This window comes from Lissotriton helveticus, chromosome 3_1 (assembly GCF_964261635.1).
Source record: "Lissotriton helveticus chromosome 3_1, aLisHel1.1, whole genome shotgun sequence".
Taxonomy (NCBI): domain Eukaryota; kingdom Metazoa; phylum Chordata; class Amphibia; order Caudata; family Salamandridae; genus Lissotriton; species Lissotriton helveticus.
The window spans coordinates 809,773,776-809,790,094 of record NC_136061.1 but is presented as its reverse complement, the minus strand read 5'-3'; the positions used below and the strand labels follow the sequence as shown (position 1 = coordinate 809,790,094).

The 16,319-nt window shown below is 47.7% G+C and overlaps 1 protein-coding gene across 2 annotated transcripts in view; it reads right to left on the bottom strand.

Moving 5' to 3' along the window:
• The window catches only part of HPS5 (HPS5 biogenesis of lysosomal organelles complex 2 subunit 2), a 594,029-nt gene that overhangs the window by 199,400 nt on the left and 378,310 nt on the right, over positions 1 to 16,319 (bottom strand). For both annotated transcript variants that reach the window (XM_078681077.1, XM_078681076.1), the window contains exon 15: positions 10,705 to 10,776. In XM_078681077.1, the coding sequence (XP_078537203.1) occupies positions 10,705 to 10,776 (72 nt within the window). The remainder of the gene's footprint in view (positions 1 to 10,704; positions 10,777 to 16,319) is intronic.

Genomic DNA, 16,319 nt, shown 5'->3' with positions numbered 1-16,319 from the left:
AAACTGAGACCCTTTTCAGGAAAATGGTTAAAACCTGGCTCTTTGAGGCAGATTAGGGTCCGAAGACTTGGTTTTTGGCTGTCCTCTGCTGCACTACTGTCCACTTTAGCATCGGTACACCTCTGTTTGAGGTAGCTGTCACGCTTTATAAGTGTCCGTATTATTATTATTATTAAGTGGAACGGTGTTCCCACTTTCAGTAATAAAGAGGCCCTAATGCAAAGTACCAACTTATTAGGGAAGATGGTCAGGTAAGGAGACTTGGATGATAGAGCCTGCATTTCGCTCACCCTCCTGGCAGAAGTTATTGCCACAAGAAAAGCTGTTTTGATGGTAAGCAGCCGGAGGGGGCAGTTGTGCATAGGTCCGAATGGAGCACACATCAGCAAGGTCAGAACCAAATTACTGTCCCACTGAGGCATGATGAATGGGGCAGGTGGGAACAGATGTACAAGCCCCTTAAGAAATCTATTCACGATAGGGGATTTAAATAAAGAGGGTGGCTGGCAGCCTCAAGAAGGGTGACAAGGCCGAAAGGTACTCTTTAAGAGTGCCCAGAGCGGAGCCCTGCTTGGCAAAGGGCAAAATAAAGAGAAGGACTTGAGAAAGGGAAGCAGAAAGAGGATCAATAAACCTGTCTGTACAATATTTTATTTTAAAAAAAATCACCTGCAGGCGTAAACTGTCTTCACAGAGGGACGCCTGGCTTCTAAAAAACCATTACAGACTTCAAGAGGAAGCTTGTATGCTGTAAAGTGCCATCACTCAATCTCCACACAAGAAGGCGTAGAGTTGACAGGTTCGTGTAGAGGACCTTCCTCTGCTGCTGGGACAGAAGATCCACCCGAAGGAGCAGCCTGATTGGAGGATCGGTACTCAATTGGAGAAGCTCAGGATACCAGACTCTCCATGCCCAGCCCAGAGCCACATGAATGACTTGGGCCCGGTCGCTCCTGATCTTCTTGAGCACCCTGGACAGAAGTGGTATTGGCAGAAAGGAGCACAAGAGGCCTGAGCTCCACTCGTGACCAAAAGCATCGTAGAGCAAGTTCAGCCTTGGAAACTCTAGCGTGCAAAATTTCTGACATTCAACATTCTCAGCGGTGGGGAACAGATCTAACCAAGGCTCTCCCCACTGCTGAAAGAGACCTTTGTGCACCTCCAGATGGAGATGCCATTTGTGATCTGCTAGGGCATCGACGGCTGAGTTTGTCCGCCCTGGCATTCAGGTAACCTGCCAGGTGTTGATCCTCCAAGGATATGCCCTCTTGTGCCATTCATGTCCAGAGAGGCAGGGCATCTTGGCAAAGGGTCCACAACCCCACCCCGCCCTGTTTGTTGCAGTAACACATGAAGGTTGTGTTGTCCATGAATACTTGAACCAGCATTCCCTTGACTGAAGGAAGAAAAGCTATCAATACCAAGCAAACTGCACGGAGATCCAGCAAGTTGTTTCGGAGTCCTCATTCCCCTTGAGACCAGAGTCCTCTAATCTCCACCTCTCCTAGATGGTCACCCCATCGGAGGAGTGACACATCTGTCACTACTGTGTTATCTGGTTGGGGAAGGACGAAGGGTCTGACTCTGAACCAATCGCGGTTGGTCAGCCACAACTGCGGGTCCTGTGCAGTTCCCTCCGAGATCTGGGCCAATATCGGAGAGATTTCCCTGATGCTGTGTCCACTGGAACTTCAGATCCCACTGCAGAGCCCGCATAATCTATCTGGCATATGTCACTAGCAGGATGCAGGAGGCCATGAGGCTCAGCAGCTTCAGAGAGACTCACTGAATCCAAGATAGAAGCTGAAACATTTGGATAATAGCCTGAATATCCTGGGTTCGCTGCTCGGGAGTATAGGCCCAAAACTGCACTGTGTCCAGAACAGCTCAGATGAAAGGCAGCATGCGAGAGGGAGTCAAGTGTGATAGGAGAAGAATGGAACCCGTGATCTGCGCAGATGAGCTGCGACCACCACCATCACCTTGGAGGACACCCAAGGGGGTGCTGGTAAATGCAAAGAGGAGCACCGTGAACTGAAAGTGCTTGTGGCCTCCCATGAACCGCAGGTAATGTCGATGAGCAGTCAGGACAGGAATGTGAAAATAGGCATCCTTCAAGTCCAGGGCAGACAAGACTTGAGCCAGAATGAGCATCTTGAACTTTTTCTTTTTGAGGAAGTAGTTGAGGGCGCATAGAACAAGTATAGGATGAAACCATTGTCCTTTTTGGGGACCAGAAAGTAGCAAGAATAGCAACCAAAGCCTACTTCTGGTGCCAGAACCCTCTCTTTGCCTCCCTTGGCCAAATGAGTCCAGAATCAAGTTCAGGTGGTCCCCTGTCAGCAGGTCATAACTTGGATGCATGGAAGGTGGGTGTAACGGGGCAGGTCAGCACACGGAAGAAAAGGAAATAGAAAATGAATGGTGGTCAGCTACACCACTCTCACCCCCTTCTGTCACTTTCCAGCAGGACGATTGGTCTTCACAAAATCAGCCCTTGTTGAACCTGGAGGAAGAAAACGGACAGGGTCTCCTTAATTGGGGTTTTCGGCAAGACGAGGCCCCGCCCACCGACGACGTCAACTCGCCTGGGCCGCCGAAGGAGGAGGATTCCCGGAAGAAGGCGGACAGCGTTTGCCAGGAGGAAGAGAGTTGGAGATCCGGAGCGAGTATCGAGGTTGCCGAAAACGAGGAGGAGCGGAAGCTGAACTTCGAGAACACCGCAGCGAAGCCAGGAGGCCACCGGTACCACGAGCCGCCCCGCCACGTTCCCAAGGGAGGAGCGTGGCTCGAATAGGTACGGGGCAAGGTAGCGGGTTGGGTCGGGAGACGTGACCACACTGATGCGTAAAAGTTCCCGATTCCTGTGCGGGCTAGAGTAGCGTTGTAAATATTGTGTATAGTCAAAGCCTATTCCCCCTCATGAGCACTAAAGCCCCGATAGTTACCATACCTACATTGAGCACTTGGTTTCCTCACACCCGGTCCCTGACAAGATACCGAGAGAGTGGACGGTTGTCCTAATACCTTGTTTTATTCTGGTTTATTTTGGGTCCCGGCTGTTACGACGGAGTGGCTGTATTACAACCCACCAGTTAGAAAAAACCTGAACTGTTATACCAGGCGCCGGTTTCCCTTCATGGTGGACCCTCTGCACAGAGTCAAGACGGATCCTGCCACTTTTGCGAAGGAAAGACTTACGAGTAGACAAAGAAGAGTGTTTGGTAAAATAAAAACATTTCTAAAACGTTCTAGTGTCTTCTCCATTCCGGATACCCTGCCACAGTGGGGTAGTCTCAAAGGGAAGGGTGTAGGCTCTTCGGACTACCTGAAGAACTGATGTGATGTTTTGCAAGTGGTGCAGGTGATGGCTGATCCAGCCACCCACTGGCCGCCCATGATCTTGAAGGACTGAACTAGGAATGTTTGGCAGCTGCACAGGGAGGAGTGGGCTGATCTGACCTCTAGCCACCCAACCCATGGGTTCGAAAGGAGCCACGTCCACTGTAGCACAGAGGTTGCTGAATTTGCACGGTATTGTGGCTGGGATATAGCTTGTTCAGCTAAAAGCCCCTCCGTGGCCACAAAAGGAGGGAAAGGCAGACGGGTGGCCACTGAGAAGTCCACAGGCTTGGCAGTAGCCCCCCTCCCCAACCCCCTTCCACCATCCTGAGTCCTTAAAGCACTTCAGGGCTGTGTCTGCCTTGTCTCCAAACAGACGGATGCCATCAAGGGGCATGTCCTTAAGGGTAGCCTGGACATCCCCAGAAAAGCCTAAGTTCTCAGCCAGGCATGGAGATGAACAACCCAAGTCGATGATATCGCTCATTCCAGCAAGTTGTGTTAAGCCCACAACAAATGGTGAACTTTGCCACATCCCTCCCGTCTGATACTGCTTGGGAGAGAATAGCCCGGGCCTTCTCCGGGACCTGTGGCAGCAATTGTGCAACTGTTTCCCACAAAGAGAGCCTAATAGGCATGTGGTGTTCACTGAACACAATGTAAAGCTGGCGAAACGAAAACATTTTCTTGCCCCAACTATCCAGCCGCTTGGTTTCCCTGTCTGGGGGTGCAGAAGGGAACGTGCTTTGTGAGGTAGAGGCTTGGACCACCAAACACTCGGGGTAGGGTGTTTGGTGAAGAATTTTGGGTTGCCTGATGCAGGGCAATGGCGGTGGGCAATTGTCCTATTCACAGGAGCCCCTGTTATGGGGATGGACAAGGTTCCCCACAAGGATATCCAAGCCAGATCCTCACTGAACCAGAACACAAGCTACCCAGGAACGGTGTTGACCTAGTTATGGGCTCATCAGCCGGGTACAGCTTGGCTTCAATGACAGTGTGCATGGGACAGCCGTGTGGGCATGCTCATCCCACTTAGGGTGACAAACTAAAGTATACAAAAAGTGATAGTTGGAATGCTTGAATTAACAATACAGCCAATTTCGGAGGCGCAGCGTCACTTGTCACAGGACCCCACTCTGCCTTGTTAGTTACAATAACCCATGACAGTGGTGTTGTCCGTGAGACCCTGTACAAGTCTTCCCTTGATGGATGGCAGGAAGCCTTTGACACCGGGGAAATAGCCTACAACTCTAACAGACTGATGTGGAACTGGGATTCCGCCTGGATCAGATCTGTCTAATCTCCACCTCTTCCAATGACCTCCCATACCCAGCAGTGACGCATTGGTCTCCAATGTCAGCTCTGGGTAGGGTAGGAAGAGGGGTCTGATGCTGGTCAAGTTGCGGTTGAGCAGCCAATACTGCCGATTTTGTGCAGTCTACTCCGAATCTGGATGATATCAACAGGTTTCTTTGGTGTGGACTGAGACTTTTGAGCCTGCACATGCCACCCAGCAAAGTGGACTACCCTGATGCATGTGGCTACAGCTGCTCACACCGAGATCCAGGACCGTTATTAAAGCATCAAGATCATAGACCAAATGTCCTTGACTTATGGCAGTGGAAATTCTCTGAACTTCACTGTGTAAAAGACAGCTCCTATAAATGAAAGCTGTGACCCTCTATATGCTAGCCCTTTGGAGAGCCTTGGAAGAGTGAAAACCGATGAGGAAACTGTCTGTCAAGGGTGGAAAGGCCCAAGAAATGCTCTATGGTTTTACTTTCCTTAAAGTATTTGAGGGAGAAAACAGTCTTTTCGCCAAAAGTGAGTAATCCATCAAAAGGCACATTCTTATGGGATGCCTGCACATCATGCACCTCACTTGTGTCAACTACTCACCCCAAGCACTCAGTAATATCCAGACCAGCCCGGATCACTTATTAGGCTGCATCCGGTCCACCTTGAATGATTTGAGCCAAGAAGGCCTTAAACTCTTGCAGAACTGCCAGCAAGATCTTGCAAGACATGTGTGAGGAGCCTGGACCGGGCTCTCACGATACATGCGAGAAATACAATATGGAGGCGTACGTGGTTCAACCCAGAAGAGAGGGTTGCGCTCTAGACGTCCAAAGAAAGGAAGGAGGACGGACGAGTCAGGGCTTTTTGTGGACAACAGCCGGAGGAGAAGAGGAGCGCGAGGAGAAGACTGAAGTCGAGGAGAACGGAAAGCGTGGAAAAGACACCGACGCAGAAGAAGATCTCCCAGAGGACGTAGGCACCCTGCGAGAGGACGGAGTGGATCCAAGATCAGGAGGACGCCCAGAGAGCACTGCTGCAGAGACCAGTACTCCCAGGAGCGACAAGGAGGCTGAGTCTCCCATCCCCACGGTCCAGGAGGGCCGTGGACTCAGGCAAGCGCCGACTGCACGTTTCTTTTCTTTGAAGGGTTGGTGGGCAGGATTGCTCCCTGCACCTAGGCACTGCATGGATAGGGCACTGGTGAGGGAGCACCTTAACCTCAAACCCATCAAGTCAGGAACAATAGCCTGAATCTTTTTGTTTTGTTTTGTCTTTTGGGTTTCTGAATCATTCCTGAGGACCAACCCCAATGTGAATAAAGGACCATATGGAGCAAGAAATCGTAATGTCGAGCCTTGAAGCAGAGTAGCAACTGACCCTACAGCGGAACTGATGTTAAAAATCCAGCATGAGCTAAAGAATAATTATGAATTCAACCCGGATCTGTGACTGGAGGTGAGTGTCTGAAAAGTTTCAGCGCTCCGTCCATCATCTCCTTGGGTTTGCTTTGTTCGCCCTAAGTAGGTAGGCTATGCCCAGACATGGGTCCATTGCTCACTTTGCCACTGGATCCAAGCTAGCCTGGCTGATGAAGTGTGTTACCCAGAAACCAGTCCCAGGATGCTTGTTTTCGGTTTAGGGAAGGCCTGGCTTGGCAATTCGGGCTGGACTCTTCCAATGAGGCACAAGGTCAAGACTGATTTGCATATAGCTGGCTATGAACTGAGGTGACAAAGTGAGCTAACGAAGGATGATGTATTCAACCCAGATCTGTGACTGGGGGTGAGTGTCTGAAAAGTTTCAGTGCTCCATCTATGAAGTCCTTGTGTTTGCAATATATGAAAGATACAATGCTGGAGAATCAAGGATCATTCAAGTGTGAGACAGCAGAGTTATGACAAGATCACTGCCCTGTACACTGGATTGAAATATGTAGTCTTCAGTATTGCTATGAAATTAAAACGTAAAGTATGTATGAATATGGCATTTCTATAGCACGGCATTCGCAAAAAAAAATAAAGTCTGCAGACCACTGTACATGGACAAAGACAAGCAAAACATCAACAAGTAACAGGAAAGGATGTTGAGTTTTGGATGGTTAATGCATCGTGAAGTAGTGTTCTTTAAAGAGGTGCGTTTTCAAATCTTTCCGAAATTGGAGCATCGTTGGGGAGGTCCTGTTGGATCCAGTGATGATGTTTCAGACTCTGGGTGCAAAGATGGAAAGGCCCACTTCCTTGTTTTCTCTTCTCTATGCTGTACCTCTTACCTTACAGTCTGATGGTGTCCTGGTTGCGAGTGTGAAGAGATGCACCAGAGATTGTGAAATTGTCTGCAAGATAAGCGGGGATGCTGGCTATGACTGCTTTCTTTTCTTTTTTCTTTTCTAAAAAGCCAAGTACTAGGCTGGACAATGAAATTATTGCATCTCTTGATTGACTGTTGACATTGTGCACTCATACCCCTATGCTAGATTCCCGAGGAGGCTGTTAATGCTCTTACTCGCTACCCTAAAGGTCAAGAGCAGAAAGTGTTGTACCTGTCCCAATCTGCAGAGCCATAGCAGGACAAGCCCCAGGCCAACAGTGGCAAATTACCTCAACCACCACGGCTGGGGCACAGAAGCACATCTGTTCTGTGACCACCTCCCATAGCCCCCTCTGAACAGGATCGGATTTTGACTGAATGCTATAGGCCCACAGATGCAGAGTTTAGGAAATGCTTACAATGAAAGAAGGCCAAGGGATTTATAATTAGTGGATTTTGTGCACACTTCACTGGGCCAATTAAAAGGGTAATCAAAAAAGGAATGGGCGAGCAGGAAAGTTGATGGAGACACCTTCCTTACAGAGCCACAGGAAATAGTAGATGGAATCGCCAACCATTTTTGTACTGTTTACACGACCGTAACCTCGCACACCAAAGAGGACTCTCGGGAATTACTATGAGACATTAGGCTCCCCCAGCCCTCCTTAGAAGATCATACGTATTTGGACATTGAATCGACAATGGATGTGATAGTGCAAGCAATCCGATCCTTAAACTAGGGGAAGCTCCTTGGTCCCAATGGACTTCCCATCGAGCTGTACAAACTTTGACCCGATAAATTGGCACCATATTTGAAATCTATGTTTGAGGAATCAAGGGAGGGTGGGGAGCAGAGGATTGCCACCATAGTCACAATACACAAAGAAGGTAAATCCAAGACTGACTGTGCCTCGTACAGACCCATTTCCCTCCTAAATGCTGAACCAAAAAAATTGCCCAAACTCTTGGCTACTCGCCTGGTTAAAATAGTCAATACTCTAGTCCACCCGGATCAATACGGCTTTATGTCTCACAGAAACATGGCCTTGAAGTTGCGCAGAGTTCCTGGAGTGGTGAGTAGAGTGCCTACCATTCAAGAGCCAGCTGTGATCGTGTCCTTGGACGCGACCATTGTGTTTGATACTTTTGAATGGCCCTACCTTTGAGCAGTGTTGGCTAAGATGGGTTTCGGTCCAAAATACATCCAGTGGATCCATCTCTTGTGAAGTGAGCCTTTGGCTCAGGTGGTGTTCAACAATAAACGGTCAGCCATGTTCCAACTTAGTCGGGGAACCCGTCCGTGATGCCCACTTTCGCCACTCCTTTTTGCCCTCGCCCTAGAACCTCTAGCGGCTTGGATCTGCAGAGACCCAATGATACGAGGATTGAGATGGTCCCCTGATTGGGAAGACTGCATCTCACTCTATGCGGACGATATACTACTCTATTTGGCCTCCCCAAGGAAATCCCTGATAGCGGTTCTAGATATTCTGGTGATATTCTGTAGATTTTCTGGCTTTACTGTCAACTGGGGTAAGTTCTTTTTGTATGTCCTCAGGGTGGACCCACCCAATCCGCCTGAGGACCTGTCCAATACAGATTAACACTGTTGGTTTTAAGTATTCAGGGATCTTAATCTCCCTTGACCCCTCACTCCGATACGCCCAAAATCTTCTTCCACCCTTGCATAGGCTCAAAAGGGACATTGCCAGCTGGAAATCACTCCCCCTTTCTCTACTGGGTAGGGCAGCCCGGTTTACCTAGATTCCTCTACACCCCTACAGAACACCCTAGACCTTTTCCACACGCAATACTTTAAGGAAGTTGAGAGCCTCCAGAGAGACCTGCTTTGGGAGGGAAGGCCACGTATAGCCCTGAATCATCTGACATTAAACTGGTATAATGGAGGCATCAGCCTTCCCGACATCAAAAGATACTACTAGACAGTTCATCTAGCAGCCGTCATTCATGGCACATACGGTCGTCCTGATGACCCTGGTTATGCCATGGATAGATAGCTTCTCCACGGAAGGAATTATGGCAGGACACTATACTCACGGCCTGAACGATACACACCAACAGGCCCCACCAAACACTCCATCCAAATTTGGCACAACGCTACTAACTCGCTTGGGTGGGGTCAAAGAGTGACATCAGCGACTCCACTTTGGGACTCTGAGAGGTTAGGCAGTTTATGGAGGTCAAAAGGGTTTGATAGGTGGGACCTTGTCAGAATTTCATGTATCAAAGACATTTGGGGAGAGGGTGGGGTCAGGTCCTTTACCGAGCTGCAAAGGGCATGCGAGTTGGCAGACACTGAATATTTCCGATATGCACAGGTTCTACACTCACTTCATTCTCATCTACCACAGAGTGCTTCTCCTCCCGGCTCCTCACCATTGGAAGACAGAATATTGGACTGACACCAACCCGAAAAAGCTATTTCCCTACTATATAAGAAACTAATAAATAACATGGCGGACCCCTCCAATCATTGCGGGAGAAATGAATAAGTGACGGGATTGAGCTGGATGATGAGGACTAGTGGGAGGCAGTGTCCTCTCCTAGAGTGGTCGCCATCCCGGCACGACTTAGATTAGTGCAGCTCAAAATCCTTCACAGGGTGTATATTACGGGACGCCGTCTGATACATATGGAGACAGCGGTTGGAGGGGAATGCAAGAGGCGATGTGGACACATGGGAACATTCATACACATAATCTGGGAGTGTGCTTCCATAAGCTCCTTCTGGCGCAAGGTACACAACATCATCAACACAGTGCTCTCAGTCTGTCTCCACCCAGAGGCACAAAGGTGTCTCCTGAACATCTGGGAGCCTACTGACATGAACACTCACCAGACACAATGGACCACATTAGGGTTCATGCTCGCGAAAAGGAATATTGCACAGCTATGGGGCGCAGCTCAACAACCCACAATAGAAGCTTAGAAAAAAGATCTAGATTGGTGCATGTATAGGGAATAGATGGTGTACTTGGCCAGGGGCTGGCCCAAAAAGTGGTCCCGTATTTGGAGCCTTTGGAATACCTACCATGGAGAAATATGTTTGCCACCTCGTTGTATTGAGCATGATGATCCCCTTTCCTCGTAACATTCCCTTTCCATGTAACGATGTACCATAATCCCTTCTATGTCATTGCAGTGCACGAATGTGTTGATTCCTCTGTAATGTTTACTTGAACTGATGTATGTTTAATAAGAAGATTTACAAAAAAAAAGAAAGGGTAATCAAGATGAAATAAATTGGCAGTGTGCAAGTACTGGAACAATAAGCTACATCAGAAAAATAAAAAAATGCGTGTGTTTCACTCACAGACTATTTACTCAAACTTGCTTCCATTGAAATCCAATCTGGAATACTGTGTACTTGGGCAGCACTCATCAGAAAAGTAGAAGGATGTCCATTCCCAATTAGACTAGGAACATATCCAGTGTTCGTCTTGGAACTGTTCAAATGAGAATGGTTGTGCAAAATGCACATGTAAAGCAGTGAAAGGCAAGAAAAACTTTGAATAGTCAGTGTTGACTTTGCTAATTTTCAAAAGATCACTAAGCACTTGGGTGGTAGGAGCGGTTTGCCTCGTGGATCTAGTATACAATCCTACTATGAAAGTGCCTAGGAAAATGGGTAGATTCAAAAGCACAAGCTTCAGCTTTAGTCACAAAACTTAAATCTCTGTGCTAAGACAAAAGAAAAATTCAAGGAAAATGTGTACGGTAAATCATCCTTACATGGTGTTCGCATTTACGATGTTCAGCTCCTGAAGCAGGTCCACCTCTGGAATTTCAGGTTGTAAATCAGCTCTACAACAACACACCAAGCAGCACCATAAATGATCAAAAACAGACGTTAGTAGTGCAAAAATTACAGCAAGGGAAAATAATATTCCTGCCATGCAAACCGCTATACATTTGTATCATTACATAAAATGTACATCTTAATACTGCACACTGCTTTACCAAAGCACACTACTTATATCAAAGATACAAAAATTCATAAAGATGTGTAACATCATTTGGAATGAGTATAAAAAGAAAAATAGAAAAAAATGTAAACCGGACAAAATAAAGGATTATATCTCAGTAGCCCCTGCAGTACATTCACTATGCACAATTCATAACAAGCACTGGCTGCAGCACTACTGGCTTTGCTATACTTTAATATTACTTTACCATTTCACAAAATCAACACTTTGAGCGCTTTGGAGCACAAAGTAATGTTTAGTATTCTAAAAAGAATTATACGGTGGACACTGGCCTGTGCGCATGTGTTTGTACATGGTTGTTATACGTTATGAAAAAAACATTCCAAAATGTCCGTCATGGATTCACATGCACAAGCGGTAATCATGGCTTTTTGTATACTTTAACCCCTTCCATGCTGCCGTCGGCAACACGGCAACGCTACCTCGCTGGTGCTGCCGTCGGCCAATGGCCGACGCGACCCCGGCAGTTTTGCGGAAGTGTCGCACTTCCGCAAAATCGCGGGCGCATGGGAGGGGTTAATTATGTTGGAATTATAAACAATAACAAAGTATGCATGGAGGTGGCAACCATTAAGACAAACTCATGACAGCCGTCTATGTAGAGCTGCTGTCCCTTCACAAAAATAGTGCACTACAAAATGTGTGGATGACCACATGTGCACAGTCACTTGCTGAAGCTGGGAGATCCACTGCCCCATGCTGCATCCTGTTGTGGACGTCAGCAGAATTTGAATGATGCCACGCTATAACAGACCAATGAAAAGGAGAGGGTTGAATGAAAGCCCCTGTACGCATATATGTTTAAGTATTTATTAGGTCTTGCCTAGCGTTACAGCCGCATGCGCTGCTCGCTCTGCGAGCCTCTTGTAATCAAGAAGATTTTAGAAGTGGAATGAAAGCACCGCTCATCTTTTTTTTTGGCGGGTGTCATCGCTTATGGTAAACACTCGCACCCTATTGAAAATGAGGCTTCTCTGTTACCGCCCGGTCTCCTTTTGGCCCCGCCCATCCCGACTGGATCGTTTCCTTGCAGCGTTACATGGTCTGCTTTATTAGCCAGTAGACATTATGTTTTTTTTATTCTGCTTTGGCAATGGCGACAGCTTGTTTTAAAAAGCGCATACGGCGACCGCGCAACTTTATTTTCGCGCGCGCCGACAAAATGCAGCGCTTTATATAAGCACTAGTTCTCTATCTGTATGTGTCTGAGTGTTTTGCTCGGCCTGGGTGTTTTTATTTGCCTTTTTCGGAGTTTAGAGCTTTAGTTTTTGGGGAGTACGTGTGTGTGTTTAGTGGATCCAAAATTCTGTGCAGATACGGGACAGTACCAGCCGTTTTAAAGCACTGGTGTGGGCTTTGTGTACTTTCCATTTTGCTATGTGAGAGTTTGCGAATCGGTCGTGTTTGCAGTGGGGGTGAAAATGGATGTGAGTGTGTCTACGTGATGTCCAATGTCTTCTTGTATGTTTGTATGTTGTCGTTGTTTCTGTATGCGTGTGTGTATTCATGCATGTGTTCATGATTTTATATATGTGTGTCCGTGCGCCTCTCTGCTCTACAGCACGCGGACAGGCTGCTAGAGTCTCTTGAGGCGGCTCCGTTCTCCCTTAAGACTCCAGGCCGGGTTTGCCGCCCCTCTATGTAACCAAAGCCAGCATGCTGTGAACTGGGAGTCTCCTGGGCTGCCTCGCAACCTCACACGGTGAATCCGCCTCCCACTCCCAAACATCAGGTTTTACAACTCAAACTCTCCACAACATTATCCGCGATAGACCCCCCCAAAAAGGGCACCCTGAGAACCAGTCCTGCCCCACTGGATGCCGCTCGCACCCCAACATCTTGTTGCCACAATATGCAGAAGTTAGCAGCCCTGGACCTCTGAAAGAAGAAAAGAAGTTGCTCTGCTTCAGGGTGGTCTACAGAGCCTGCTGCCGTCTGAGAATGGAATATTTATAACTAAGGCAAGTCTTGGAACCACAGCAGAAAAAGATGCATTGAGTTGAAATGGTTTTCCTGGCCCAAGGAAGGAAAAAAAACAATATTTTTAATAAGAGGAAAGAGCTGTGAAATCTCAGCTCCTTTTATTTTTTCCCGTGGATATTATTTTTTATTCAGTGTGTTTCATTTTAACAATCCTCTTGCTCCTTTAAAAGGCATAAACAGCGCCGGTGCATATGCCTGAGAGACGCCCAGGTTAAAGGCCATCGGACCCATGGGACCAGTCGGTGCTCCAGAGGGGTACATGGCTCTCGAGAAGACACCATACATAGCATTTAAATAATTGCGTAGGGTCTTGTCCTGGGCCTGGAAATGGAGGGTATTGACCCTCAGGCTGCTCCTGCCGAGGTGCAGGAACTGTGTCAGCCAAATCCTCTGGCTGATGCTCCGGAGTCGCAGACCCTCTGGCAATGGAGCCTCTTCCTCTTCTCGAGGTGGAGAATGGAACAGCGCCGGAGACTGATTGGATGCCGGAGCCTGCTCCGGAGACTCAACAGGCAAAGTCTCACTTTCCGGATCCTGAACAACAGGTGAAGGAGACACATAATCCTTCCAATGTCTTCTACCTGGAGACTTCGACTGCGTGTCAGAATGGCGTAGAGACCCATGCTTCCTCTTTCTGTGCTTCTTCTTATAATCGAGAAGCAGGCCCCGAAGACGACCTCGAAGGCGACCTCGAGCGGGACTTCGAACGCGACCTCGACCGCGACTTCGAACTCTTCCTATCTTTCTTGCCTTTCATCTTCGCTACAAGAAGCTTTGCCTCTCTTTCTCTCAGCGCCTTGGGGTTCATTTTCTTGCAGGAAGGACACCCTTGGATGTCATGATCAGAAGAAAGGCACCAAACGCAGGCTTCATGCGGATCAGTTATGGACATCATCTTCCCGCACTCTCCACACGGCTTGAACCCAGTCTTCTTCGAAGACATCTCGAAAGGAAACAAAGAAACAGCAAAGCAGTAGAAATAATCAACAGTAACAGAGTTACCCCGTAGCTACTGAGGATCCCTAAAAAAAACGTTAGCGTCGACAACGCGGAAAAAAGGGAACTGATGTCATCACGCCGACGTGGGTCTATTATGGAGTCAGTGACGTCAGCGGAGCTGCGCGCGATGCCGTGCTTTCGTGACGTCGTCCACGTCGGCGGGGAGCTACAAAAGAATTTCCGAATGTTGCCGAAGCAGGGGATATTCACAAGGTGAGGAATCCACTGGCAGATGTATCCATCAGAAGGAAAATGCTACTTACCAGTATGCATCTGTTCTTGGCATGTAGAGCTGCAGAGTAGTACACTGAGCATTAGATCGCCACCTGGTGTTGGGCTCGGATGATTGCAGGTTGTTGTCTTCTTGGAAGAAGTCTTTGTTAGTCCCGATAGGTGACTCCTCCCTTGGACAATACTGCGCATGGGCATCGGCTCCATCCTCAGATTGTTTTTCGCCATGATGGGAAATGATGGAGTCAGTAGAAGTAAAGAAAGAAGGATGTCCATGCGTATGCATCTAAGTGAGATGAAAACTGGAACGGATACAAGTCCCGGGAAGGCCGTGTACTACTCTGCAGCTCTACATGCCAAGAACAGATGCATACTGGTAAGTAGCATTTTCCGTTCGAGGCATATGAGCTGCAGATAGTACACTGTGCATCGATTGTGCAGCAGTATCCCCTCTAGCGGTGGTCACCTGTAGACGTTGCAGTCGTTTGAAAGAGAGTTTTAAGGACAGCTTGGCCTACTGCAGCTTGCTGCTTGGCTTGCACATCAACACAATAGTGTTTAGTGAAGGTGTGTGGTGTAGACCATGCTCCTGCCTTGCACATGTCCTCTAGTGGTATATTTCCTAAGAAACTCATAGAGGCTCCTATTTTGCGAGTGGAGTGCGCTCTAGGAGTAACTGTTGGTGTACGTTTAGCCTTTATATAGCAGATTTGTATACACTTTACAATCCACCGTGCAATCCCGCCTTTAGAGATGGGGGTACCTTTGTGCGGAGGAGAGAAAGCGACAAACAGTTGTTTAGTTTTTCGAAATGATTTAGTCGAGCTCTTTTAACATCTAGGGTGTGTAAAGCCCTTTCTGCTACTGTGTCTGGGTTTCGGAAAAACAGAGGTAGCTCGACAGACTGATTGAGGTGAAAAGGAGTGACAACTTTTGGGAGAAATTTTGGATTAGACCTAAGAACCACTTTGTTAGGATGTATTTGAAAAAATGGTTCTTGTATAGTGAAAGCTTGAATTTCACTTACTCTTCTGAGAGAGGTGATAGCAAAAAGGAAAGCAGTTTTCCATGTTAGGAATTGCAGCTCTCATCTATGTAGGGGCTTGAAAGGGGGTCCCATAAGTCTGGTAAGGACAACATTTAAGTTCCACACAGGAGAAGGAGGTAACCTGGGTGGGATTATCCTTTTCAAGTCTTCCATGAACGCTTTAATCGCGGGAACTCTGAAGAGAGACAGATTTTGTCTGTTTTGTAAATAAGCTGCAATTGCTGCAAGGTGCAGGCGTATGGAAGAATATGCCAAATTAGACCTTTGTAGATGTAGAAGGTAACAAATGATATTCTGGATGGAAGCATCCAGGGGGTCAATTTGATTATTTGTGCAATAAATTGCGAATCTTTTCCATTTAGCAGCGTAACACGCTCTGGTATTGGGTTTTCTGGCTTCTTTAATAATGTCCATACAGTCTGGTGGTAGGTTTAAATAACCAAACTCTAAGACTTCAGGAGCCAGATCGCCAGATTCCGTTGGTGCTGGTCTGGGTGCCTGATTTCACCATGGTTCTGTGTTAACAGAGATGGAGTGAGCCGCAACTTTTAGTGTGGAACTAGAGAGAGTTCCAGCAACATGGTGAACCACGGTTGGCGTGCCCACGTGGGAGCTACAAGGATTAGTTTGAGACTGTTGTCTGAGCTTGCGCACCACTAATGGAATTAGTGGGAGAGGCAGAAAAGCGTACACAAATCTGCCTGACCAGTTCATCCATATCGCATTGCCTTTGGATAGTGGGTGTGGAAACCTGGCGGCAAAGGCTGGGCATTTTACATTTTCGTGGGTGGCAAATAGGTCTATGTGTGGATGACCCCACTGTTGGAAGAATGGCTGACGAACTTGTGGATGCAATTCCCATTGGTGAATCTGTTGTGACTGCCGACTCAACAGATCTGCTATCTGATTGTGAACTCCTGGAAGGTGTTCCGCTAGCAGATGTATGTTTTGAGGAATGGCCCATCTCCAAATGTCTTGTGCAAGCTGGGACAGTTGCAGAGAGTGTGTCCCCCCCTGTTTTTGAATATAGTACATGGCTGTCATTGTCCGTCCGGATGAGGACAGCCTTGCGTTGCACATGAAGTTGGAAGGACTTGAGT